This window comes from Helicoverpa armigera, chromosome 2 (assembly GCF_030705265.1).
Source record: "Helicoverpa armigera isolate CAAS_96S chromosome 2, ASM3070526v1, whole genome shotgun sequence".
Classification (NCBI taxonomy): Eukaryota; Metazoa; Arthropoda; class Insecta; order Lepidoptera; family Noctuidae; genus Helicoverpa; species Helicoverpa armigera.
Window position 1 is genome coordinate 8,559,038 of NC_087121.1, and position 27,900 is coordinate 8,586,937.

The 27,900-nt window shown below is 34.5% G+C and overlaps 1 protein-coding gene across 1 annotated transcript; it reads right to left on the reverse strand.

Annotated features, from left to right (window-relative positions):
- Nucleotides 1-39: 39 nt before the first annotated feature.
- On the reverse strand, nucleotides 40-27,801 carry LOC110371355 (UNC93-like protein MFSD11). The gene is made up of 8 exons (XM_021327555.3): nucleotides 27,448-27,801; nucleotides 15,845-16,014; nucleotides 8,830-9,006; nucleotides 8,407-8,578; nucleotides 7,718-7,832; nucleotides 6,456-6,581; nucleotides 3,480-3,784; nucleotides 40-2,811 (listed from the first exon to the last, which is right to left on the reverse strand). Exons 1-8 carry the CDS (start codon nucleotides 27,532-27,534, stop codon nucleotides 2,596-2,598), a joined length of 1,368 nt encoding a protein of 455 aa, XP_021183230.1. The 5' UTR covers nucleotides 27,535-27,801; the 3' UTR covers nucleotides 40-2,595.
- Nucleotides 27,802-27,900: the final 99 nt, after the last annotated feature.

Genomic DNA, 27,900 nt, shown 5'->3' on the forward strand with positions numbered 1-27,900 from the left:
GAAGGTTCATAAAAATACAGGAAAAGAAACAAATTAGAGTGTTATTAAAATATTTTTATTTTACATCAATTGCTTAAAAGTACAGTCAACTGGAGTTTTAGAATTGGATTATAAGACTAGACAGACAGTTAAAAGAGCACAATTGTTTTTGACTGCAACTAATTCATGGGTAATGTTTTTATTTACATTTAGTTTACTGTTAGATTTGAGCCATTGCAAGTGTTGATACACTTTGCACTTCTATCCTTAGGTATTTTTAATTGGAATTAGAAGTTAGGGAATGTTACATTAAAAGCTTGAAAACAAATAACAGATGTAATATTAAATTAACATACCATCTACAAATTCACTTGACAAAACAACAATAAACAAGGAATGTTTGGATGTGTATAATGATTTGAATTCCATGATTTCATTTAAAAACCTCGAGTTTTGTGACTAGAAGTCCTATTTTATCTACATAATGATATATATTACTTTCTATACAAAAATATTTTACACTTTTTACACTCAAGAATATGAGTAGAGCACCACCCTGCCTTTCATACATTAATAATATCATACATATATAAATATGATCGAATCACAAAATGATTGATGAAATCATATTATGAAGTATAGAAATATTTTGGATACAAATTAATAAATAATTCCCTGTTTCATTCAATGTGTTACCTTTCACTTTAAAGCTGGCTATATTTTGCTTATATTCTACATTATGGATATGTTATGGGCCATGTGATTAATTCGGGCATTATTTATAATGCCCGAGCATTATAAATAATGTCTAGCTTTATCGGGCCAAGTGATTAATAACTATCTTAACTTCATTATTTATCACATTGCACGGGCATTATTATATTGCTACATGATAGTTGGGCAATTTGATAATAAAGCTATATTTTATGTGTTGCGAGGGTGGCAGTTGTTCTTATAAATAAATCCTGTTACTTGCTACATATTTTATGATTATTGTTTTAAATTATATGTTCTATTTTAATGGGAAATTATAAGTCTAGCCACAAAACTATTAATTGGACAATCGTCATCTAATTTACTTTTTTTTATGGTAGGATTTAATTTGGATTCAAAACATTGTATTAAAAACTGAACTTAGTGACGAAAACGAATCGCTGCAAAACCGACTCCACGTAGTCTTGTCTGCCCTACCCCTAGAGTGCAATTCAAAACCGCGAAGGCACGGAGGGGCGAGGCGGCCTGCGAGCTGAGGCGCAGGTAGTTTCAGCGCTCGCCGCCGCGGCTGAGCCGGCCAGCAAGCCGAAGCTGCGGTGGTGAGCGTGAAAACCATCTGCGACGATAAGCTCGCATGGGACCGCCGGAGCCCCGCAGCGCCGGAGCCGTGACAGAAGCCATGCTTGCTGCATATTGCATGCTTACTTCTATGCTCTGTCAATTGATATGGGATGTGTTATATTTAGTTAATTTTAAGTTAAATGTCAATAACAGTAAAAAAATGAAATTAAATATGTTTGTATTACTTTGCCCAAAAGGTCACGGGCAATATGTATAGTGCCCGGTCAATTTGATTGTTTGAGTAATTATTATCAAATTGCACTCTCATATTGGGCATTTATCATAATGACCGGGCATTATGTATACTGCCCAATTTATCACTTGGTCCATAACAGATACACCATGGGCGTGGGTTTTGAGAGAAAAACACGCATTTTTTCATGAATGTACAAGAATTGTCAAATTTAAATAAACCTATACCGATGAGCATGACACAGCCAAAATTGGTATTTCTCGTAATTCATACGCAACTTTACAGAAAATTATTTTTTTAGTTAAGTTTATACTGAACTGTATCCACACATAGAATCCTTAAATAAAATACATTCAGTAATAATACTTCAATATGAAATAAAGAAGATTTTTATATCAAATACAATTCGAATTTTATTCAAGAAAATAGTTAATTTCAATACTTATCAATAAATTTTAAGAACTACGTGTGTACGACATTTAAATCGTTACTGCGCTTGCGCTTACGCGGCACGGTTAAGTCGCAAGCGCATCGCCGAATATAATATTTGATAACGAAGATCTACATACACATTATCATACTTTAGAGATGTGTTGTTTACAGTTGATATTTTTTATTATAATATTTCCTTATTCTAAGCTTCACTTCTATGTACACTTCTTCAGTTCAGGCTGCCTCGGGCTGGCCTTTTGCCATCACACAATATTACACACGCCGGAATATTAATCATTTTAGACACCAAGGATTTACTACTTTTTAGTTTACTGTAGGATATTGATGATGAATATTCTTAATAGATAATTATAAAATTCTGATTTTATTCGAGTCGAACTCATCACACGTACGCTCCGCGAAGCAGGACGCATTTTAGGGTTGTATAGGGCTCTGCCCATATCTTACATAATATACAACACTCAAAGTGCATCCTTGCTTGACGGAGTAAAAGTAGCAGTGTTTGATCCTAATCAAACGACAAAAAATGCCACAAAATCACAGAAGTCCCAAGTTCCAAATTTTCGGAGTAAGCCCTGTTTCTAAAACCAGTAAGTCGGTGCTACGGCGTAGTCAAGTCTTAGCTACGGCGTAGTTCAGTCGTAGTGTAGCGCGTTGTCGGCGAGCGCGTGCGTGGTGGGCGAGGCCTTGTCGTCGACGTCGAGCGCGAGTGCGCGTGCGCGGGCGCGGCTCGCCCACTCCACGCGGCAGAAGCACGCCGTGCCCACTGACGCGAGCACGCCGAGGATCAGCAGTTGTACTGACAGGAGCGCCTTTGATGAGTAGAAGAAGCATGCTGCTGCTGCTAGGGACTGGAAATAGTAATTTCGATGTTATGAAAAGTTCGAAAAAAATCTGATTGTCTGATTTAAACATAGATACGAAAAAATCAACACGGTTGTCTTGATAAAATAATGTTTTGCTCAACTGACTTATTTGGAAAATAGTGAAATGAAGTATTACTATATACCGGCAAATGAGTTTCATAAATCAATTTTTTGCATTTTCATTATTGACTGCTCAATTACATTAATAACATGTTCATACAAGGAAATAAAACTGATAAGCAATTTTACTCAATTACCTTCACACTCTGTGATTCGAATAATATCTACTTACGTGTTTAAAATGATAGATATATTTCTTACATCGTCAAGTGTATCCTCATTTATTTCTACCAACTTCCGCACAAAGAAGGTTATCTCTATGCATTGAGAACAATGTAAGCATTTTTTCCTTGTAACTAACTAAGAATATTATTCATTGAGATAAATTACCTTTTGTGAAGTCAATGTCCAATGTACCTACTATATAAATATTGATGACAGCCCGTCAATCAAAGCAAAAAGAACCCGATGCTTATGAACCTTATACAATAGAGGCCATCGAACAAGTACCTAATACTTATAGCTACATAAGTATAACATATCTGAGAATGTTAACCCAAATGTAAAGAAATTGCAAACATTTGCTCACTCACCTGAGTAAACTTAAAGAGAGCGAACGCCGAGGTACTGTTATCCGAGTAATTGCCTCCCAGGATCGAGTATATTTGAGTATTGAAGCACGCATCGCCGAAGCCGAGCAGAAAACTGCAGAACATAGCTAGCTGTGGTGATGGGGTTATGTAGGAGACTTCGTTTGTGTCTCCGAAGGGTGCCACGGTGGGTAGGTTGATGAAGATGAGGAAGAAACTGCCCAGGTGGATGAAATAGCCCATGATGACGATGGGATCGCGGCCCCAACGAGTCGTTTTGGATCCAAGGATACCGAATAGAGCACCTCCTGTAATAGAAATGAGTTTAGGGTTAATTTTGCAACTTTTTAGACTCAGAAGGTATAAAACAGGCATTTAAAGATCTATATAAAAGTTACACTTGTAACAATAATACTTCGGTATTTATTTTACAAAATTCAGTTCAAATTAAATAATGATTTAAGTGAGCATGCAATAACTCATTTAACGGTAAGATTAATTATAAATAGCCTTAGCTCATACACTAATTTATGTATAACTGTGCAAACATTGCGTCAAAAATATCAAAACTAAACCTTATAGCGTTTGATATAAGGTCCAAAATAATCATATTGGTGTCAAGTTAATATTTATCAGCGTAGTTAGCGCATACCTAAATAAATGTTTTAAAAGTTAATTGCGCAAGTCTAAAACTAATGATTGTACATACTTGTGATATCCTGTTATCGAACAGTTTAGCGGATTTTATTACACAACACAGATATTTGTGAAGTTAACAAATGATTTACCTACATTACGTTAATGTGTTGGTTAATTTAATCTGAAGATTAAAACATAAAAAATGTTTTTACACATCAAAAGACACTGTGACAACTATCGTTAATCAGATAGTTAATGGCATTTTCCATAAACAACTAGTTACACAATAGACAATTTAAAACAAAAAGGTCCTTAATTATTGCAGAACATATATACAAAATTCTCTTATTGTATGTATAGTCCTATTCTGTATGTCTAGATTGAAATAAAGACATTTATGACCTTTTTTGTTTAGCGAACTGCTTAAGTACTCATTTTATGCTGAAAGCGTGTAGCATCAATCTTAAAATGAATGTATAAGTATCTTTCTGAGACAAAGAATCATAGGTACTTTTATAGATTTTAGTCTGAGATCTATATCTAGTAGGGTTGTTTCCAATTTTCGGAAATCTATTTAGATAGCTTCTAAATAATTTTAAGATCACCCTCTCTTTCATTTTTCGTCTCAAATCTTTTTATTTTTTATGTATTACATTTTTTTCTATTTCTCTTAGAATATTGCTCGAAAACGCTAGATCACGTGACTGTGACGTCAACGTTCTCTGTTCATTCCTTTACATTTTAAAGCACATCTAACGAGAAAAAACTAACATACCAACTAATGGATTTCTTAATTTTTATAATGTATTTTTATAAAATAGCTACAAAAACTATAATATTTTATACATATAAATTATTTTTATACATTTGCACAAAAATAAAATACCTCAAATGTTTTGAGTTGTGTACGCGGAAAAATGAAACGGTGCAAAGAAACGTAAAGTTTGTGTTTATTTATATTGAGGTTATGTTTGTGTCCGCGTTCGCGAAAAGATTTGATGCTTTTTCAAAAAACTTAAATTAAATGAATGTCTACAAGGTTTGTGTTGTGCGAGACTGGAAATACGACCATTAGTGCTCCAAATAAACTGTTCATCCACGTTCCGCTGAAAAATCTTGGTTATTGGCAAAGAATTGAGCGACCATAGAAGAGTCTACTCTTGGCAGATTGGAACTATAAGCTTTCATAAATCCTTTCTCCATAATTCTTTAGCAGTTGTATCACTTAAATGCAATTAACACACAGAACTTCACAGAAGCAAATAAACAAAACATTAATCCTGAGGTTATTTCGATATATCTGTCACAGAGAGAATGACGTCATCGGTCTCTTCTCGTCGTTTTTAATGGCGTGACGTCATAGGCTCTAAATTAAGATTTCATAAATTAATTAAAAAATATATGGTCAGTTATAAATAATATGATATAGCTTATCGTGTTTCTAGTTTTGTGAACTTTCGGTGCATTTATTTATTTTTAACTAAATGAATACTAGGAAACAACCCTATTCTTTCAGATAAAATAAAAAGTAGTACCTACACAAAATATATTTAATTAGAAACCAAAACAAAATATAAAGGTCAACTATTTTTTTCCAATTCGTCGGTATACATTGACATTTATTTACTTAGTGATAACTGCGCACGTTGTCTCATATGTATTCTACATAATACATATATTTTATATTAAAACAAACGTGAACGACTTCTCTATCAGACATTAAACACAACATTTAGAATCGGATGCGTAGTCACGCGGGTAGCCATGAGTTATGCGTGAGACAGGCCACACCGCTTGCGTAACGTAGACACGCGCGTGGTTACGCAAGCGGTGTGGCCTGTCTCATACATTTCCATACATTACAACTCATGGTTACGCCGTAACTACGCGCGTGACTACGCGCGTGGTTACGCATACGCATCCGGTCTGCTGGAGCCTTTAAATGTAGTCACGTTTTGCGGTTCAACAAAATTTTCCGAATTGTAATAGGATATAAAGTCTTTGAAAAGGACACACTGCAGTTTCCTTAAGTTTTAAGTCATTCAAAGCACAAACATCCTTAAGTCCATGAAGGTACAATTAGTAGTTTGTTTTTGTTATTGGCATAAAATAAGGAGATTTCAAAATAAGGAAAAAAAATAAAGAGGTTGTCTCTCTTCACGATCAAATTTAAATTTCGAATAAGGTACTGACATGCCTGCCAGATTTCATAGAGGATCAATTTGAAAAGAGGTTTTAGTTAAAAAGTTTCGACCAGGAAAATAAACTTGACCTGAAGCAATCATTCTACTTGTGAACTCCGCATACAATGCTAAGTACCTATATGACGTCATGACTCACCGAGCACTTCTCCCATACCAATGAAGACGCCTGACAAGCCCACCAGTTGCTTTGCATTCTCGCCCATAGACAGAGTGAATCCGATACTAGGACTGTAGACGCCGCTGAAGAATGACAGCTCAACACCTGTAAAGTATGGGAAATAATAGTAATTAAGATATGTACCAAAGATATTCTATTTCCAGTAGCCGTTTTCCTGCGGTTTCACGCGCGTCACGGGTGAAGGTCTGCCCGTACCAGGATAAAATATAGCCTAGATGTTGCTCAGGATGAGTGTAGCTTTCCGACAGTTTTTTTTTTAATCGGTTCAGTAGTTTCTTAGCCTTTAGGATAAAAAAGAAACAAAAAATGTTTTCCTCTTGTATTAGGGTGGAAGTATAAATTAACAGATCATCAACATAATATATGTATAGCTAATGGCAGCGGCAGAGATTCAATAAAAAATCCTAACAACCCATTTATTGACGATGGCACTTTATATGGCTCGGAATAGGTAATTCCCTCGATACGCGAGCAAAATCAGCTAGTCATTAAATTGTTTGACCACCTGTGACCTTGAGAGTTTTGTGATCGGCTCAATCGGCGACTGTTTTTCCTGAGTATGCATGTGTGGGTGACACACCCCCCTTGTTTTATCATCTACATGCATTGCGAAACCGGTTGATTGACATTTGCTTGTTTACTACTGTATTCACAAAGCAACGGCAACGAACTTTAGGCGCCCTTTTTAAGAGGACACTCATAAAATTAGCAATAAAGTGTCAGCAATAGTCTTAAAACTGTCTTATTAATCTTGACTTTTTGGTTGATTTTACCACAAAGGTTCAATATCACGAGGACGTATGGATGGACGTATAGGCTTCGTACAATTTCATTAGTATTCAGGTGGGATAGCTAATGTAACTGGCAGTCAATGCTTCCAGATTCTTGGAATAACCATCCAAGAAGGCCTTTTACTATACTTTTACAAAAAAGAAAAGGATTATAACGTTGTTCTTTGTTCGATATCGAATTATTCCGATGATTATGTAATATTTCGAAGTTTGGCGTGTTACAATCGAATGCAGTTTGGTTCCTTATACGGCATACATAACATAATCCCTTTTAGGTAGGTATGCATAACCGTAAAATAATAATAAAGTTTTACGAGAAAGTAAGGTGTACTTAGTATGGATCTCAAGGGACACCCCTTAGTCACATTACCTATTATAATATTCTCAATTGTTATTTCGTATTAAGTGTAACTTAGGGCTTAAACTTACCGGTATAAATGAAGGTGACGCTCAGTAACAACATATCCCGGGTACAGAACAGCCTCAGAGCACCTTTGAACGCATCCAGAGGGCTGTCCTGAACGTCGTGTGTCACTATTTCTCCCTGCAAACAATAGCTACACTTAGTACTTGTACATCTGTCATATCTTCAATGGAATTTCATAACTTCTACCGTAAACAAGTGCAGATCCAGCACAGCACCGCCAGCACATCAGGTTACTACAATATGTCAAACTTAAATAGATTTTCAACTTTATCTTCAAAGTGTAAGGTTCAATATTGATAGGAAAAAAATTACGGATTGGAGTCAGTTGATGTCCTGGTGTTTGTACCTTGACTTGAATGTCGATGAACGGTACTGTTATTTATTGAAGTTTAAAGACCCAAATTGCACCGTGACCATCACTTCTACTTACATACCTTCCTTAATCTTAACATCCTGTTTGCCCTCAATGAAACTACCTCATAAAATTCTTCAAGTAAAGAAATCGCGATCAAGGGAATTGAAACTTGTTGTTCTCGATTTCTCCGCGCTATAATAATATTTTGTATTTGAATTGATCGGTTAATACCAAAAACATCAACATGGCAGATCAATAAAATCTTATTTAAGAGCTAGTCGGCCGTGGGTTAGTTGCAAAATACACATTATGTCAATGCGAGAGGGTGCGGTTTACCTTGGCATCTTCAATATTGGGCATACGCTTAGCAGGTCTAAGCAGCATGAGGAAAACTAAGCCGACCGCGCACACTCCCGTCAAAGCGCCGAACACCACATTTCTGGTTTCCACATCAATTTGGGTCTTGCCTTGGAACTTTATGAACACGAACAGATTACCGAAAAACATGCTGCAAAGAGAAAGCAATCAATTATAATTCGCATGCTGAAAAACGATCTTAAATAATAGTCACGATTTTAAATAATATCTGTAGTTAATTGAGCAATTTGAATGCTAACAAGACACTTCGCATACCACATAACAGGTTTTTAGGCACTAGAATTTTAGCAAAATTTTATGGTCCATCTTCAACTCGCAAGATCAAGGCAAACTGACATAACTCGTATAAATATATAAACTACATAATAAAATGTTACGTACCTGCACTGCAACATAGCCCAAAAAACTCCAGAGTTCCTGGATATGGTATCGGCATCGCTGTTGAGTGTCAGGTAGTTACCCTGGCCGGTCCATATCGCAGCCGCGCCCGCGCCGATCAGCACGCTCGCCACGTACAGCAACCAAGTGCGAGGGAACAAGAAAGTCACGATGAAGAACCTGCAATAGGATATCTAGTTAATGATATATCAATGTTGTACTTTCGCTTTCCATGGCTTGTGTCTTAGGTATGAGGGGAATAGTCAGTCGGTACATAGTGAAGAGGCATAAAGCATCCTGTTTCGATGATAACTTCGGACCATTTGGATGTCCGAAGTAAAACTAGAGCAAAGAGCAACGTAATTTAAAAAATCGAACTCATAAATTATTGTAACTTTAACTGTTATTTTTTCTCGATTATACATAAAGATCGTTAGGAGGGCATGAAACTTAATTTAGTTGGTACTTTGTTGAATACAAACGAGACAGTGCGTAATTACAGGCATCAGTCGACATCTCTTATTAGACTCGAGATGAATTCGTGAGAAATGAGTCTACATAGCTACTCCAAATGATGCAATAGCTGTCTCTAAAACATTTCAAATTCAAAACATTTCTGAGAACAGTTCCATTTCATTGTTCACTAGTATTCTTAAGCTTTGCTAATACAATTTCACAACCATTACGAAACAAGAGAACGAAAAAGTGAAACGAGACGAAGGCTTTTAATTTTGGTAGGAAAGTTCATTTTTGGCGCGATGCCACCCGACTTCGGCTGTGAACTTTAATGTCGATGCTGTTCACTCCACTAACACACTATTATGCGAATGCAATGTTGTTTGTTGCGCAATCGCAGTGTTTACGAGTTGCAACACGACTGTACATTATGTCCAAGTGTCCAGTATACTATACAACAAGTATCGGTTACGCAACACGCTGAATTACTTAGCTCAGATGACCGCTAACACGCTAGCCTCGGACCTACCAGGTTACGATAGATAAATCGGGTTTTGTAAATGTTTCAATCATAATTACCTGTTCTTATCCATATTGAAACTACTAAGTAACTGCTAGTCATAACATTATGTAGATGTGCATATAACTAGGAATTTATTGAAACTTTAATCCGTTGCATATCGCCCAAATGGTGTCGAGATAAGACACTTATTGTTAAGCCGATCGTGCACAACAAACAAGACAAAAAGACTGTCTGGCAGTAAATGGGACGATGACCGAGGAAGTCAAGACAGACCTATAAGCTGCTACGTAACCGATTGATAAAAGCATTTAACAGTTAACAAAAGGCTATCAGGAAGTAAAGATGATGATAGATGGTTCTAACTTTAGTTATAAATGCACTTTCACTGTAAGCTAATTGCAGATTGATGGCTGATTCAAAACTAGATATGGAACAAAGCATGTTTACGTGTGGTCTATAGCAGTAACATAAAAAATATGTATTGACTTGTTTAAGAGTAAAACATTCTTATTTCTCTGTACAAAAAAAATCATGAAATCCGTTCAGCCGTTACGGTCTGATTGAGTAACAAACACACCTCCAAACTTTCGCATTCATAACATTAGTGGGATGGGTGGTCAAGGTCAGAGCCATACACGCTTCGCACCTAGAATAACAAAGGCTGTCCCGTTCACCTTGCCAAATTAATAGCTGAACAATATTTTGAAAAAATACTGCAATGCGCCCCATTTCTAACAGGCACGTGTTATACGATATGGCCCGAAAAACACTGCACATGTTTTCGGTTCAAGATTGTGTCTAACTTGGCTCAAACTAATCTGTCACGCTTATCACTCGAAACTCTTCCAAACTCGAAAATATACGAGTATTATTGTTTTGGACGATAACCGAAACATCCAATGCCATCAAACCATTTTTCCTGAAACAGCCTGTAAAACTCATCGCTAAACAAAAGATTAAGATGATGATAGTCATAATAATCTGACTCTTGTCACAAATCTTTGAGGAAAATAGAAAGGATATTGCAACACAAAATTGTGTCTATGACAATTTACACCGTGTTTAAAGTTACGCAGTTATAATGTTGTAATGTAACAACTAGCATATTTTTAAAGCGGTCTAGCTGCACCTAGTTTATTGCCGTACTGTTTCATTATTGTAGTGTACTGGGAAACTCTACTCGTGAAAACACTCTACACGTGAATTTAACACAGAAATTATCAAATATGTGGAGTGGAGTAAATCGTCTGTGGAGGGAGATTAGTGTAAATAGTGTTTGCATTCATCCTGCGTTATTAATATTTAATTTTGATGAAAACCACGTAACTACAAGTCCGGTGTACCTTTTTATGTGGATAACGGAGAAGACTATGTTGTTTTTCAGATGTCTTCTGACACGTGTCAAAACATATATTGTAATTTAAGAGCAGAAGTTTCAACTTAAATATTAATGGTTTCAATAAACACAGTGTTTCGTAACCCACCTATTTATTGTTACATGTTTGTTACATCTGTTACGCAGTAACTCAAAGTTAATAACCGATAGAGCCGCTTTTTCTATCTAAATCGTGGAAAATTTAACTGAAATCGGTATGTAGAGAAGCGTTATATACGGGTAATTACCTATATTATTATCTAGCTTGGCACGAGCAACGTTTAAGTTTTACTCTGCTGAATTAATTAATAGATCCTTCAAAAATAAATCGAATTGGGAGCCTCCTCCTTTTTTGGAACCGGTTAGGTCAAATATTTTTTGTTAATCAATCTACTTCTAAGTCCAAATTAGTTCAATACTCCATACATAATTTTCTTAAATGAAGTCAAGGTCATTATCTAATACGTTTGGTATGTTGTGAATGTGATGCAATTAAATGACAAACTCCTGTTGTAATTATTTCAAACACGTTGTTAAATGATCTCATTACACGCCTACTTTTATTGACAGCTACGTAATTAGTAACTAGTAGTTTTACAGCAATTACAACGCCTTATTTTTTCAGGTTAAAATGGTATTGTTTGGGGGCGATTTTTTTTTAATTTCTGCGTATTTTAAACAAAGTTAATAACCTCCCAGAGCAACCAAACCGGAAAATAAAATCATTGAAAAAAATAATACAAAACAGTCGTGACTTAAAAAAAAAACTAGGTAGGTATATATTATTATTTTTGTCTAGCGTTATTTTGCACTATAAAATAATAAACCTAGTTATTGTTAAAATAAATGAAAGGTTGGATCGAAACTATGCAACAAAGCCAGCGAGTAACCTTGAGGGGGCGTGATCTAGTCTAGTGAAGGTTTATGTACAAAACATTTCGATATACCAAGCCAAGGAATGCGTATGCTATCATGATTGGAAAACACTTAACAGATAAAAAATATATAGATAAGCATTCAACAATGATGAAGAAGGGGTCAACAAACGACATTCTACAAGAAGTGCTTTCCCACGGCCAATTGTCAGCTAAGCTAGTATTACATGATTGTATTACTTAATTTATAGCCAGAAGAAAATACTCCACAGATATCTTTTGATTGACAGTAAGATCCACATAAAGACATATAATGCATCGACATACCACTAAATCTAAATACCGCATTACATAGTGGTCTACTTTATAAGCTTGCCAGTTGCCACCACGTGAAACTGATATCATGTCTTTATCACCTACCAGCCAGCAAACAATTAGGTACGTAGTTGTAGAACAAATACTTCTAGTCTATATAATTTTTTAAACAATGCACTAATGACTAATGTTTGATAAACAAAGAAGATTCGCACTCAATAGTTTATTGGCTCTAGTGACAGATGTTTTGTCCTCAAAGCCAGTACCTTCGGAATCTATATTGACTTGTAGGTAATTCCCTTACGAGTCACAAAAGCTTTCTATACTACACTTACGCTTTTGTACTTGAATTACATTATTATGAGACGTGTAAGTATGTTCGAACACTTATCGTTGTACAATAAAAAGGCTGTAAGTGAAGTTTTATAACTGACATAGAAAGCTCCCTTTTACTATGAAAAATTGATATCTTAGCAAGTCTCCTAAAAGATTGACTACTTAGGAGGTTTTAAAAGAGATGTGTGGAAAAATACGAAAACCTAAAACTTCAAGAAATTCTTTAACCCTAGACCACTAACCTTCCAGAGTACCCTATTAAAACTAACCATTCGTCGTTTCGACGAACATGTTTTTAACGCGGTATTTTTAGGTGAATTATGCTGTTTTTTATCTAAATTCTTCTGAACAATTAAATAACATAGGTTACATTTACAAATAAAACTACAAAAAATAAAGTAATGAGAAATATTTATTCAAACTTAACATTTTTAGTAAAGCACTTGGTTTTCATGAGATCAAAAAAACGTTATTTTTTGGAAAATTAACAAAAATATTTAAACAAAAAAAAATCATATTTTTCTCTTAATTACTTATAGAACGAGATCTAAGTAATATAAAAAAATATATAAAAGCTATTTTTTGTCTGCGCAACTAGTGCAGAAATCAATCTTATGTTCACCGCAGATTGCGATGCTGCACTGTGAGTTCTCTGTGTGTTCTTATAGGAACATATACCGCAAATTTTCCTTTTTCTTATATTTTGACCTGTCGATACAGACTCATTTCTCGACGTTGACTGCACTTCGTCACGATCACCACCTTCAACATCAGTACCAATCCCTAATACATTTTGTATTTTCGTTTTTGTATGCGTGGGCATTGTGGGCATTTGCAGTCGTGTTTCGAGCCACGGTTTTACAAGTTGGGAATGCAATTCTTTCATATAATTACGACGGCTCATTATCTTTTGTCCCAGAGTTGACACATTATAGTAATATTTTCTTCCGATAGTGGTTATTTTGAAGCCATCACAAAGAAAACTGCGAAATAAAATATTCAATTTAAATATGAAAAGTGACACAAACACTAACCATTCGTCGAAACGACGACTAAATATTGAATATCTCAAAAACTTTAAAACTTACCTGCCGCACACAACCGCTTTCTGAAAGAGCGCGAGAGGCACTGAGTTGACAAGTCGCGACACGATCACTGGCGCCCGCTTTAAAAAGATATAGCCTATTTTGTGTCGCGTATTCGTCGATTTGACGAAGGTTAGTTGTCTAGGGTTAACAAAAATATTAAAAGGTCAACCTTAAAGTTCAAGCCAACAGAATTGACCTTTTTAAAATACAAACCGATGACATTAAGCATAAAAAATGATACATTCATCAAATCTAATACAGTTCAGTGTCAAAATGTAGTAGGTACCTAATTAGATCGCGCGCAGCAAACCAAAGTTAGTTAAAATGCACGATACTGCTTCAAAGTAACGGGCAGGGCGCATTCTATGGCAGTTTATGTTAGATCCATGTCACGAAAATGCCATACTATGGTGATAGTTTTACCATTAAAGATCGTCTTTTGTTTATTCAATTTTTTTTTCTATTCCTATAGCACAGTGATCTTAAGCTTTCAGTTTGAGGCACTCAGAAATCTTTTAAAATTTTTATTCCATTTAAGTATTTAACGACATTTTGACGCATTGTTTCCATCGATTGACCATAACACCAAGTTTGATGTATGTAAGAAATTATTGAATAAGAAAAACATGACGTGCTTGTAGGTATATTTCATTCAAGACACTGTAACGTATAAATTTTCTAATCTACTTAATTAAGTTATACTACCAAAAATCACGCAACGAGTTGCCAAGCGAGTGCGTTTGCTGCGCAGACGCAAGTAGTTCACACATGTGTGATAATAACATGGACGTTCCATGGCAACCGACAAATAGACAGTGAAAGTCGCCTTGTATTTTACCATTTTTTTACACTAAAATTTAAATCTGAAGAATGTAAAATTTTATGTAAAACAGTTTGTACAGTCAAGACAAATCGTAGGCATCATCTTTCTCTTAGCGGGCTAAATTACCTACGGTTTTATTTTCTTAAAATATCGTTCCCAAAACAAACATCGAGTTTCACAAAAGATCACATCACCGCAAAATGACAACACACCGAAAAATAAACAAGTGACAATCATTCTATTACTGCATTAGGATAGGATACATATTTGTTTTTTGTTGATTGAATAATAACGAAAACAGACTCACGAAAATCATACTATCTCCGGATTTCATGAACCGATCCATCCATTGTTTTTTAATTAGATATTGTGACATAATTAACATATCAAACTCAAAATATTTTAATTTTCAGGCTGTCCCAAAGATACGAAACCAATGTTAAAATTCAATCTCCAATCGCAAAACTAAGAAGAGATCGGTTTTTGAAATCCGCAGTAAGATAATATGACACCTACGTAATAAAACAGTAGCTGTAACTAGTATTGGTAAGGTATATGTTATGATCCAAAAACCTCAATAGCAGTCTACGGCCTCAAACCGTCAGATGATAGGCATAACACCATTAGCACTTACCATTTAATTCAGAAAGGTTGTATAACGTTACAATCGTTGTTACAGCTTTACGTAATCCTCTACGGGGAAGTTATATGCCTTGCCTATCATGTTATTACATACCTCCGACTAGTCTCGGAACGTAGATAAAACTAATTCGTATTTTCATTTAAGTTTTTCCGAGAGGCTGGAAACTCTAGCATTAGATCCGAGAAAGTTTTCTTACTGTAGTTTTACTTTCTCATTGAAGCCCCATGACTTGGCATCTTTGGTGCAGAAATCTCAACTGATTGTGAAATAATAAGAATATATTTTTTATACCTTAATTGAGAAATGGAATCTGGCTCCCAATTAATAAATATGAACCTACAAAATGTTGTGCATTTCCTATAATTTCCAATCCTGTAGTGAGTGTAGTGTAAACGATACGATTGCGAACACACCCGACCGAGGTGATACTTTTGAAATAAGAACATTCCAACTTAAGAAATAGAAAATCAGCCAGTACATCGAGCCGATTTAAGTAAAAACTCCTTGGAGACAAAGTATGGAGAAAACGTGATTATCAACTCTGTAAATACCTAATTCTTCTTTTAGAACACAAAATTACTCACAAGTATGTAAGTCCTCCAATGAACATGGCGCCTCTAGGACCAGTGATCGTGATGATGGAAGGCGCCATCCAGTTGCAGATGGCCAGCGTCGCGTAAATGATGGCCAGTGACGTGTAGCCATCGCCCGTGAACTCCGGATCATCGTGGGATATACTGTCAAGCACTGTTTTCTGCGAACAAAAAAGTAAATTGAGGTGATGAAATCCCACAATCTATAATAATGTATGATGGCTTTCAACCCCTTTCCCAAACATTAAGCAAATATGTTACACCTTAATCAGTATTTTTACAACCACCTTATATTCGAATCAAAGATGAAAATAATAATTATGTACGATGATCTAACCAATTCTATAATGTATTCTGCATTGACAGTTCTTGAATTAATAAGCACTTTATATTAATAACGCAGCTTTATCTTAGATGGGCCTTGAAACAGTTTCGCATAGTCGAAAGATCAAGTACGATCGCAGTACTTGACATTGTAATATGTCATGCGTATTCAACAACACTGATAAAACTCATCTTCGTATTAATGTTACCTTGAATTCTGTAAAAAACCTAACGTAGACTTGTTCTTAACAGTTTCCGAAGAAGTATTGAGTTTTCTGAGGGAGAGTCTGAAAGTACCTCTAGTTATATAGATATGAGGCAAGCGGTTGTCATGGTAAGGGCCATGGAGTGTTAAGTATAAATGAGGATAGACGAAGAGGCAGAGGAAGACCGAAGAAAAGATTGTCTTAAAGATAACATGAATAAGGAGGCCGTATATTAGAATGGTGGAAGAGTGACAGAGGGGAATGGAAACCGACCCTAATAAAATTGGGAACATTTCAGGAAAAAGTAGTCATTTGCCGCCAGGTGCGTGTAGTAGTGTTTTGTTCGCACATTTTTATTGAAGTCAACTTGTAACAACAAAATTATATGACGATAACTTTCCATTACTATTTACGGGAGAAGATAACTGTTGTTTGTTGTTTAACAAAGTCATAAGTAGCCGCAATTTCTCCGATTTCAATTTCACAATGCACTTCACATTATTTTGGTATTTTATGTTTATGACCTTGATATTCTCAAAATGTACCTACTAGGTTGAATCTGCTTTCGAAATAAAAAATCGTGGGACGTATGCTAAAACAATATAGATGCAACCCAAAAAGTCGGTAGGACCGGTCCAAAATGTATAAAGCTTATATCAATTGCAATAAAGCACAAAATTTCGTAACGCCTTGAGGTAAAAACTTTCGATTTGGAAATTTTCCTTTATAGTGTCGATAAACCAAATCCAATATTTATAATATTCATCTGCATTTGGTTTTACAAGGATATCATATTGCCAAAATATACCCTTATAAGGAGTGATTGCGATTTTATCGTCAGTTTCGAATATTATGATCTCTTTAATAATTTTAAAGACGCACGCATAACATTATCATGTATTCACTAATAATGTCATACAAACATCATTTACATGTTAAAACCAAAAGTATGCACTTAAACTTAATGAAAGTGTGGGTTACTAAAGTGTCCCGCTTTAAAATTTTCAAACTCCGCTGTTTACGGTATTTCGCCCCAAAAAGCAACAGGCTTCCCGGTTTGACATCGATTTTGGATACTAAAGTTTCGTTCCAAAGGCTAGAATTTATCTTTTTATGAGAAGGTCGTTGAACGGCGATCGTAAATAATAATTGGCCGATAAAACCGACATGCTACACGATACTTAACTACATTAAACACTTGCTAAGCAAGATAGCTTAAATGTTGCGTGGGTTTACCACGAGTTGCACTATCCCAATTACTTCGGCACGATTTCAATTTGCTTTAAGAGGTTGTTTCTTGTCTATTCAATCTATTGCATAGGAAATATGATCAAAAAGAAAAACGCAAGAGTCCTATGATGTTATGAAAAGCAACGTTTCTCGGAATAAAGGTAACCAGCTTATCTGCCCATCGCAATCGAAGTATACCTACGTCACTTTTAACCTCTCAATTATCTGAAACACATCATTGAAAAGACCCTTGAAAATAAATATCTTGCCAGTACATCTATCTGACCTAAATCGTGTACAAATTAATCCTTGAATTTATCGAGTATAGACAAACAATGATAAATATCCACTTGTATTGTGTTAGAGACTAATATTTAAAAGTTAATTAAGAGTTTTAGGTAAATCATATTAGGTAAGACAGCCTTCGTTTCAGATAACCTTAGGAACTACAAGATATTACGGTAGGCAATAGAGGGACACTTTAGTTTGTAAACAAAATATATTGCGTTGTTAGTAACAATCTTGACATTTTGGGAATTTTGTGATGCAATAAATGTTTACGTTTTTCGCTGTGCAAAATGAATGACCTATCAATGCATTAGGTATTCATTGTGGTGGTTCACTGTGGTTCTTTTTTTATCGACAGTCAACCTAAAATCTAAACACCTATGTGTATAAAAAGTGGGTTTTATAAGGTATCGGCTTTAGTTTCACTTGGTTCGGGAAGATCTTTTCAAACTAGCACTAAAACCGGTATTTTTATGATACGATGGAACGTGTTTATAAATGATCGGTTTATTACATACAATTATTTAAATAGCAATTTAACAAAATACTATTTCTAATGCGTTTATCTCAAATGACGCTGATGTGTGTGACGTTGATGTGATGATGATATCTAAATTGCAAAAAAATAATCTCTAAGGATTATATCATCAATGCACGATGCATTATTTATTGAAAGTAAACTCTCTCATGCGTGAGTACTAGATAGATGCAAATTGATAGCTATATGTATAGGGGGAAAGTACATATTATATGGTGCATTACAATATTAACTACAAATGCATTTAACTGAGCCTTTCTCCTATCACAACTGTGCCAGTGGCGATCGTACATCAACCCAGTTTCATGACTGATTGATAAAAATATATGATGACATTGTTGGATTATATAAAGCAAAAACTAATACCCCTAACTTTCGATAACATTGTTCTTTGTTCTATCTGAACAATCTACTGTTTATTTAACTCTACACACACTGCGTCACGGGATCTTGTTAGACGGACGTATTGCTTCCAAGTACCATTTAAAGTATAGAATAAATATTTCAATATCAAATTAGTATATTATTTCTTTTAATCCCATACCTCCTATAGGTTATGGGCCCAGTGCGAAAAAGGACATTTAGTAGTGAGAACATTCAGTAGTGCGTAGTGACAGTAAAGTGCATAGTTGTAAATAAAAATAAAGTTGTGACAATGGAAAAAGTGAAAAGAAACATTAAGCCTTTTAATGGAGAAAAGTACAGTGTATGGAAATTTAGAATTCGTACACTGCTTTCAGAGTTAAACTTGCTCAGTGTTATTGACGAAGAAATTCCTGGAACGCGATCCGCTGAGTGGGAAAAGAATAATAAGGCAGCCAAAAGTATTATAGTCGAATATTTGGCGGACTCATATCTTAATTATATTAATGAAAATGGGACTGCTCAAGCAGTTTTTAAACATTTTGACGCGATCTATGAAAGGAAAAGTGTAGCAACTCAATTAGCGCTGAGAAAACAATTATTGGGATTAAAATTAAAAGCCGATATACCCTTGATCAAACACTTCTCAACATTTGACGATCTGCTGACAGAATTATCAGCTGCTGGAGCTAAATTAGAGGAAACGGACAAAGTAGCTCATTTATTACTTACTCTCCCGAATACATATGATGGCGTTATCACTGCAATTGAGACACTATCTGAAGAAAATATCACTCTCGGTTTTGTAAAAACTAGACTATTAGATCACGAAGTAAAATTAAAAAACGAGAGTCGTGATACCAGTTTAATGATACTCCATGTTGAAGAAAAATATAATAAAACAGATACAATCGCACAAAACAAAACTATTTGAAGAATACAACATTCAAGAAAACAAACAAACAAAAATTTGTGAAATGTCATTACTGTGGACGCAAAGGACACAAGAAACAGGATTGTTTCTATTTCAAAAGACAGACAAATATACAAAACAATGCCCCAGAAAGGACAAGACAAGTCCAAACTATTGCCCTGCAAGAGGGAACGACCTCGAATTCTTCTTTTTCAGGATTTGCGTTCATGACAAGCGCATACCATTATGAAAAAGACCACTCGACAATTAAATTCCTATTAGATTCAGGAGCGTCTGATCACATCACAAATAGAGATGATCTCTTCACATCGTTTGAATGTTTAAATCCTCCTTTAAAAATTTCAGTAGCTAAAAACAATACATTTATTTCAGCAACTAAAAGGGGAAACATAAATCTTATCAGTCAAACAGGAGTGCAAGGAATACTTACAAATGTATTGTTCTGTGCCGAAGTACCATATAATTTAATATCGGTATCAAAGATGCAGCAAGCAGGATTCACCATAATATTTGATGACAAAGGCACACAAATTACAAAGGAAGGTAAAATCATCATGAAAGGTAAGACATTGAATAATCTTATAGTTCTAGAGTTTAAAATACCAGTAATAAAAGGGAATCCGCTTCCCAAGCATGTTATGTTAATGAAAATAAATATGAATTATGGCATCAACGCCTAGGACATATAAGTAAAACTAAATTCCTGCAGTTAAAATGTCATAATATGATTGATGACTTAGATGAAATAAATACCGTAACTCCAAATGATAAGTTGTGTGAAGCATGCATAAATGGGAAGCAGACTCGCCTGCCTTTTAATAAAGTTAAAGACAAAAGTTACATTAAACGCCCTCTGTTTATTGTGCATTCAGATGTTTGTGGTCCTATAACACCTCCAACAATAGATAACAGAAATTATTTTGTTTTATTTGTTGATGAATACACACATTATTGTGTGGTGTATATGTTAACTTACAAATCAGAAGTGTTTACAGCTTTTAAAGACTATGTCGCTAAAAGTGAGGCTAAATTCAATTTCAAAGTAGTAAATCTTTATAGTGATAACGGTGGTGAATACTTATCCACCGAAATGAAAAACTACTGTAGAGAAAGAGGCATAAGCTATCATTTAACAGTTCCTAGGACCCCACAGTTAAATGGTGTTGCAGAACGTATGGTTCGCACAATAACAGAAAAAGCTCGTGCTATGTTAAATGGCACTAAAGCATCAAAACGTTTTGGGGAAATGCAGTTTTAACTGCAGTTTATTTAATAAATATTACGCCTACGAAAGCTTTAAGTCAATCAAAGACACCATACGAGATGTGGCATGATAGGAAACCAAGCGTTAAAAATCTCAGAGTTTTCGGTTCAACTGTATATGTTCATAATAAAACCAGTAAAACAAATTTGACAATAGGTCGTGGAAAGGAATACTGGTAGGTTATGAACCCAATGGTTATAAAGTTTGGAATACAGAATTCGAAAAATATGAAACTGTAAGGGACGTTGTAATTGATGAGACTAATTTTATCGAATCTAGGCCTTCATTACGACCTGAACGGAGTAATAATACATATTCCCAAGACGAAACTGATAATGACTCCGTAACAAAATCAGTGTCTTATAAGTCTCATAGTTCTGGCCCTAAATCAGATAGCTCTCAATCTGATGAATGCAGTACAAGTAAAATTCGAAAAATCGGTAGTCATGAAATACCGAATGAACCTGAAAATGAATCTGAGAGTAGTTTGAAACACAAAAATCAGGATAAACCTGATGAATTTTTAAATTTACGAAGAAGTGAAAGACTGAAAACATGTTCGCGTAAATCATATAATGAAAATGACTATGATGTCTATAGTGCGTTATCCATCACAAGTAATATACCAAAATCATTAAATGAAATTAAATCTCTGAACGATAGGAATCAGTGGGAAAAAGCAGTCAGAGAAGAACTCAATTCTCTTAAGAAAAATAATACATGGACATTAGTACCAAAACCATTAAATAAAAATATTGTAGACTGTAAATGGATATTCACTATTAAAAATGACGTTTCAGGTCAACCTTCAAGATATAAGGCACGTCTTGTCGCTAGAGGTTTCAGTCAAGAATATCTTAGTGATTATAATGAAACATTTGCACCAGTTGCTAGAATAGCAAGCTTTAGATTCTTAATTAGCTACGCAAATCAATATAATTTACTGATTCATCATATGGATGTAAAACAGCATTTCTAAATGGTACACTAAAGGAAGAAATCTACATGAAAGTTCCTGAAGGTGTAAAATGTAAAGATAATTACGTATGCAAATTAAACAAAGCTCTTTATGGCTTAAAACAATCAGCTAGATGTTGGTACGAAACATTTGAACAATGTCTCAAAGAAATAGGTTTTCAGAACTCCCCAGTAGATAGGTGTATATATATGAAAGGTAAAGGAGACATTTCTAAAAATATTTACGTAATCTTGTACGTCGATGATTTAGTTATAGCATGTGCAGATTTGCAAACAATGAATAATTTCAAAGCATATTTAATGACTAAATTCGAAATGACCGACTTACACGATATCAAATTATTTTTGGGCATTAAAATAGAGAGACACCATGATAAAATTACTTTAGACCAAAGTGCTTACATTAAAACCGTTTTGAATAAATTTAATATGAGTGATTGCAATCCTATAAACACACCGATGGAGCTTAAATTAAACTATGAAGCTCTTAACGCTGATAAGAAGTGTGACGCACCATGCCGTCACCTGATCGGTTGTTTAATGTACATTATGCTTTGTACGCGTCCGGACTTAAGTACATGCGTAAATATTTTAAGTCGGTACACAAATAAGAACAATAAAGAATTGTGGTTATGCTTAAAGCGAGTTTTAAGATATATCAAAGGCACAATTGATTTGAAGTTAACATATACAAGAAATAATTACAATAACATCCTAAGTGGATATGTCGACTCAGATTGGGGTGGCCACGATTGTAATGATAGGAAAAGCACTACTGGATATGTGTTTAAATTATTTGATCAAAATACAATTACATGGTGTACAAAGAGACAAACATCAGTAGCGGTCTCGTCTACTGAATCCGAATATATGGCTTTATATGAAGCTGTTAAAGAAGCATTATGGCTTAAGTCTCTGGCAGAAAGCATAAACTTAAAATTAATAAGCCCATTATTTTATATGAAGATAATAACGGATGTATTAGCATAGCTAATAATCCAACAAGTCATAAAAGGTCCAAACACATAGATATAAAATATCATTTCTCTAGAGAACAAGTTGAGAAAAATGTAATAAAATTAAATTATATTTCCACAGGTAACCAGTTGGCAGACTTGTTGACAAAACCTTTACCAGTCGTGTCTTTTATAAGACTGAGAAAAGGATTGGGTATAGAATAAGTTTTAATTTAAGTACAATTTCATTATGAAATGGTCTGATCAGGTTTTTCTGGGTTTTCCCTGATCCTGTGCAGCAAATGTTGGACCATTATTGTACAGTTGTCCCAGACCTTACTTGGAAGTATAATATGTTACGTCGTATTTATAAGTTGGTATTCACTTTGTAATGTTGAATTGTAGACTAGATACTGTATAGTAAACTAACGAATGACTAAAAGTTAGGGATTAATTTTTGAGGGGGCGTGTTGGATTATATAAAGCAAAAACTAATACCCCTAACTTTCGATAACATTGTTCTTTGTTCTATCTGAACAATCTACTGTTTATTTAACTCTACACACACTGCGTCACGGGATCTTGTTAGACGGACGTATTGCTTCCAAGTACCATTTAAAGTATAGAATAAATATTTCAATATCAAATTAGTATATTATTTCTTTTAATCCCATACCTCCTATAGACATAACAATAGCTAGGTAAGTACACAGACGTAGGTCAATATCCCACTTTGTGAGCTCTTCAACTGATTAAGAACGAGTGTTATTGAGTGGAATAAATCAACTGAGCACCGGGTTCTACTGGAGCGTAACTATTGAAAATAATTGGCTCTGTGCAACGGTGCAATATCCGTAACAAGAATTTACGTAATTATTACCAGACTGCATACTTTCTATATTATGGGATAGTAAACATGGATGTAAACCATAATAAACTAGGCACGTAGCTTTGCCAACCTATGTGATTCGATATGTTTTGTTTGTATCTTTCAAGATCTCTAAGATTACAAGACTTTTAAGGCAATCGTAAATCATCTTCTCAGTGGTGTATTTGTTTTTGAAAGAGATTTTACAAAATAAGTCACATAACATATTTTGTGTCATAGTCTGACAACTGGAGTAACGACTAGAATAGAACTTCTGCAGGATGTTATGTTAGGTACATGTTTACTTTAGAAACATATTTGCAGGATACGAGCAATAATAGATTGTAACGCAAATCAAATTGCCAGTATTTCGGTACATTCGCACACATATTCGCTAATCTGCAAACACCTCTATGACATTTGCAGCTTTGGGAGAAGTACTTGCACAATACCATTGCGAATCTCGGACGATGATCTCAATTTGTAAAGTTACGTAAGCCAAACATAAAAGGTATCTTACAGGCTTGCTTATAAAGTGGATAATGTACTGAGACGTTCATTATTAACGTCAAAGATATCAATGTTATGCCCTTACAGTCCGTAAATTAAATGAAATATTGTGCTTTTATCTGTTACACAACGTGTTATGAAATAACAGCTATGTATGGTAGTGTCACAGAGAGCATCCGCACATATTTGCAGTGTGAGCTGCATGATTAAGGATTTTATTGATTTTCTACCAGCGGAGCGGCATTCACTGAAGCGTTTGTTACCTGTGGCGTTACTTTCGTGTGGATGTAGGTATGGCAAGCTACTCTCGATTTGAAGAGTTTGAGAGTTACGAATCGATCGATCGACTGAAATTACGCAGCAGCTATGATGCAGGTTCAATGTAGCTCGCGTAGCACTGTTATGTATTTAACAGGATCTATAGTATCACAGGTTTGGAAAGACAGACGTAGTTTGGCTGAGACAAGAATTTATTCAGTTCAACGTAATGAATGCCTTACGAAGTTCAAAAGGATAATTAACAATTTCAGGGACAAAAATACAGGCATGAATGGCGACCAGAACCAGTAGGGTAGAGTCTTAAGCAGTTAAGCCTTCTCATCAACTGGGTGGAATTGCGAGCTTCTGCACCTAACGTCAGCGGAATTAAGGAGAGAGCAAAATAATCATCTATTTATGTACAACTTATAAACAAACTACATTATGTTCAGGCCTATTTATTGGGCACAAAAATAAACAGTTTGACGGCGACACATAATTATTCTGAACTCGTGTGTGTGACTGTACCCGCATAACAGTGCTTCAATAATAGGTGAGTTTGGCAATATAAATCACGTAGGTACCCAAGTAGATACCTAAGTACGTACCTATACTTAGGTACCTATAGCGAAACAAAACGGCTTTGCCAAACGGTGATCGAAGACACGCCCAGACTTCGTCGAGATTAGTAATTGTTATTCATCATTTGCATTGATTTAGCCATCTGTATGCAGCCAGATATCGAAGCGTCTTGATTTAATTAAGAACGAATGATAAACAAATCTGTGGCTGTCCCGGTACTGTAAGTGAGGACCACGCTATTTACAATATAAGTAGATAGTGAAAAATTATACCTGCATTATTGAGACAAAATACTACAATAACAACAATTACTCCATCCTGTATATAAAAATCATTATTACAAGAGGAACTTAAGGTGTGAACGGATGGAATAAATAATTGCTTACACTTTCACGTAAAAACTAATGAACGGATTTTGATGAATCTTTACAGATCACAGCTTATAAGTAGCTACATCAGAATAACCAATTCTATCTAAGAAATAAGAGTGCGACAAGTAGTTTCTTGGGAAGCGATTATAAAACGCGAGACCATATAATCAAATACGTACGATAATCCGCGATACATGTAATTATGCGTCTCCACATTGTTAACATTACGCGCACGCGCTGCACCGCGACGCCTAATAGATATCTACATGAAAACTTACTTTCATGTAAAATTCTTATTTACATCCACATCTCAGATATTGATCTTGACTTTGATTTTAACAATTACATACAGTTTTTGTACCATTATTCCTTGGGAAAACAATTTGTACTTCCTTTTTAATAACTCCCTATATCCTGAATGGGGAGCATTCTTTTATTGTTTAATCTTATTTACCTGTCATAACTTGCCCTTAAGATGTAACAAACATACTGAACTGTTACAGCCTTTTATCGTCCCACTGCTGGGCACAGGCCTCCTCTCACACGGAGAAGGATTGAACAAACATACTATAACTAATTAATTAATATATCTAGGATGTATACTTTTATGATGTTATTTTGGGAAATCCATTAGCTAAAGTAAAACAACCTAGCATAAATAGATAGCTAATATCTATTAAAAATTTAAAAATACACTTATTATTTATTTATTATCACATCTAGGATTAGTCACAGCAATAATATGATTATTAATATTCCTAAAAGAGGTATAATAAATAGAATTACCTACTATTAGCAAATTCAGTATCTTCAAATTATAATCTTAAATGTTATGATATGAAAAGTCTATCGAAGAGGATAGACTACCGCTAATAAATTATAAGCATAATGTTAACATAAATATGTAAGGCACAATATTTATGATTCAATAGTCAGAGATAATACACATATACCATATGTGCCTCATGTATGGACAAATATATTATGAATAGATGTAAGTACACATAGACCTAGGTACCTATTGCAAGAAAGAAAACAATGTTTTGTTGCGCAAGCAACAACTTGTAAAGGTGTTATAATGCTAATTTATTGCACAGTAAAATTATTTAAACAAAGACACTTTAATTTGCAAAATATTTAATTAGGAACTCATAGTTTAATTGTTATCAAGACGGAACAATAAACTATAGGATGTGAATAAATTGATATAAAATGAATAAATGTTTAATGTTAACAACATAACTACTGATAAGCTTAAATTACTAGTATAATTTATAGCCACGTGTTATATAAAAAATACAGATATTTTTCTATGTTGATGAAAACATTCATTGTTATTATTTTAGATGCCAAAAAAACACTTAAAAAATAAAACTCTTATGGTATAATATTAGCATATTTGGCATCAACAGGTCAGTAACATTCTGATAGTAATTTCAAGGTCACAGTTTGACATTTGGGTTGATCAGCCACAATGTGAAGTGATCCTTTCTACAACTTCATAGCTCTGTATGACCCAGGAAATGAACATTACTGTACTACTACCATTATTAATACACAGTATAAAAATAATTAAATAATGCATGTAAAAGCGGTTGTCTAAGGTTTATTTAAATAGTAAATAATAGCATGTGTTTATATTATTGTATCTTTATATGTTATTACTGTTTTCTGTTTCTATAACTACTAGTTTTTTGTGTGAAAATTAGGAACAGTTTTATTCTGATTAATGGACACAAAATATAGGGTTTTTATTAATTAGAATACTTAATTATGTGTTGTAAACCCAATTATAAGTTAAGAGTAAACAAAATGTAAAAGTAAGAATAAATTGAATACCTTTGTCAAATTATATTATTATAGATAGACCTATTTGCACAAGTACAATAATTAATATTGTTCTTACATAAAAAAGAAAACTCACCTCTATATTTCCCATAGTTTGAAAAGCAGTGAAGACGAACATAAATCCAAATCCGAGGATTATAACGTTTAAAAATTTTCGATTCATTTTGATGGATGTGTACGATTACAAAACTAAACTAAAAATTATATACATTAACTAGAAGCAATACGTTTATGCGACAACACGGGACTCAACAGTCCAACATCTAAAAGAGAACTGAGTTGTTGACGTAGTTTTTCAATGATATTACACGCAACTCCGAACTCCCTCCACCGACACACTAAGCGAGCAATAAAAGCAAAGAAATTATGTTTTCTTACATGTAAATAAATAAATACACAGTACGACACGAAGGCTGTTTTATCTGTCAACTGTCAATGTCACGAATGAAATATGAATGACGTGAATGATTGCATAGTCCATTCCACAGAGTAAATAAATATTTAGGAATGATGTGATTTCCATTCACAA

Bases quoted from the DNA above. Each gene is read 5' to 3' on its own strand.
- LOC110371355 (XM_021327555.3), bottom strand. From the start codon at position 27,534: ATGAATCGAAAATTTTTAAACGTTATAATCCTCGGATTTGGATTTATG. The intron at 8,579-8,829 runs GTACGTAACATT...TTCTCTTTGCAG, and splicing joins TGGGCTATGTTGCAGTGCAG to CATGTTTTTCGGTAATCTGT. The intron at 7,833-8,406 runs GTAAACCGCACC...TATTGTTTGCAG, and splicing joins CCAATATTGAAGATGCCAAG to GGAGAAATAGTGACACACGA.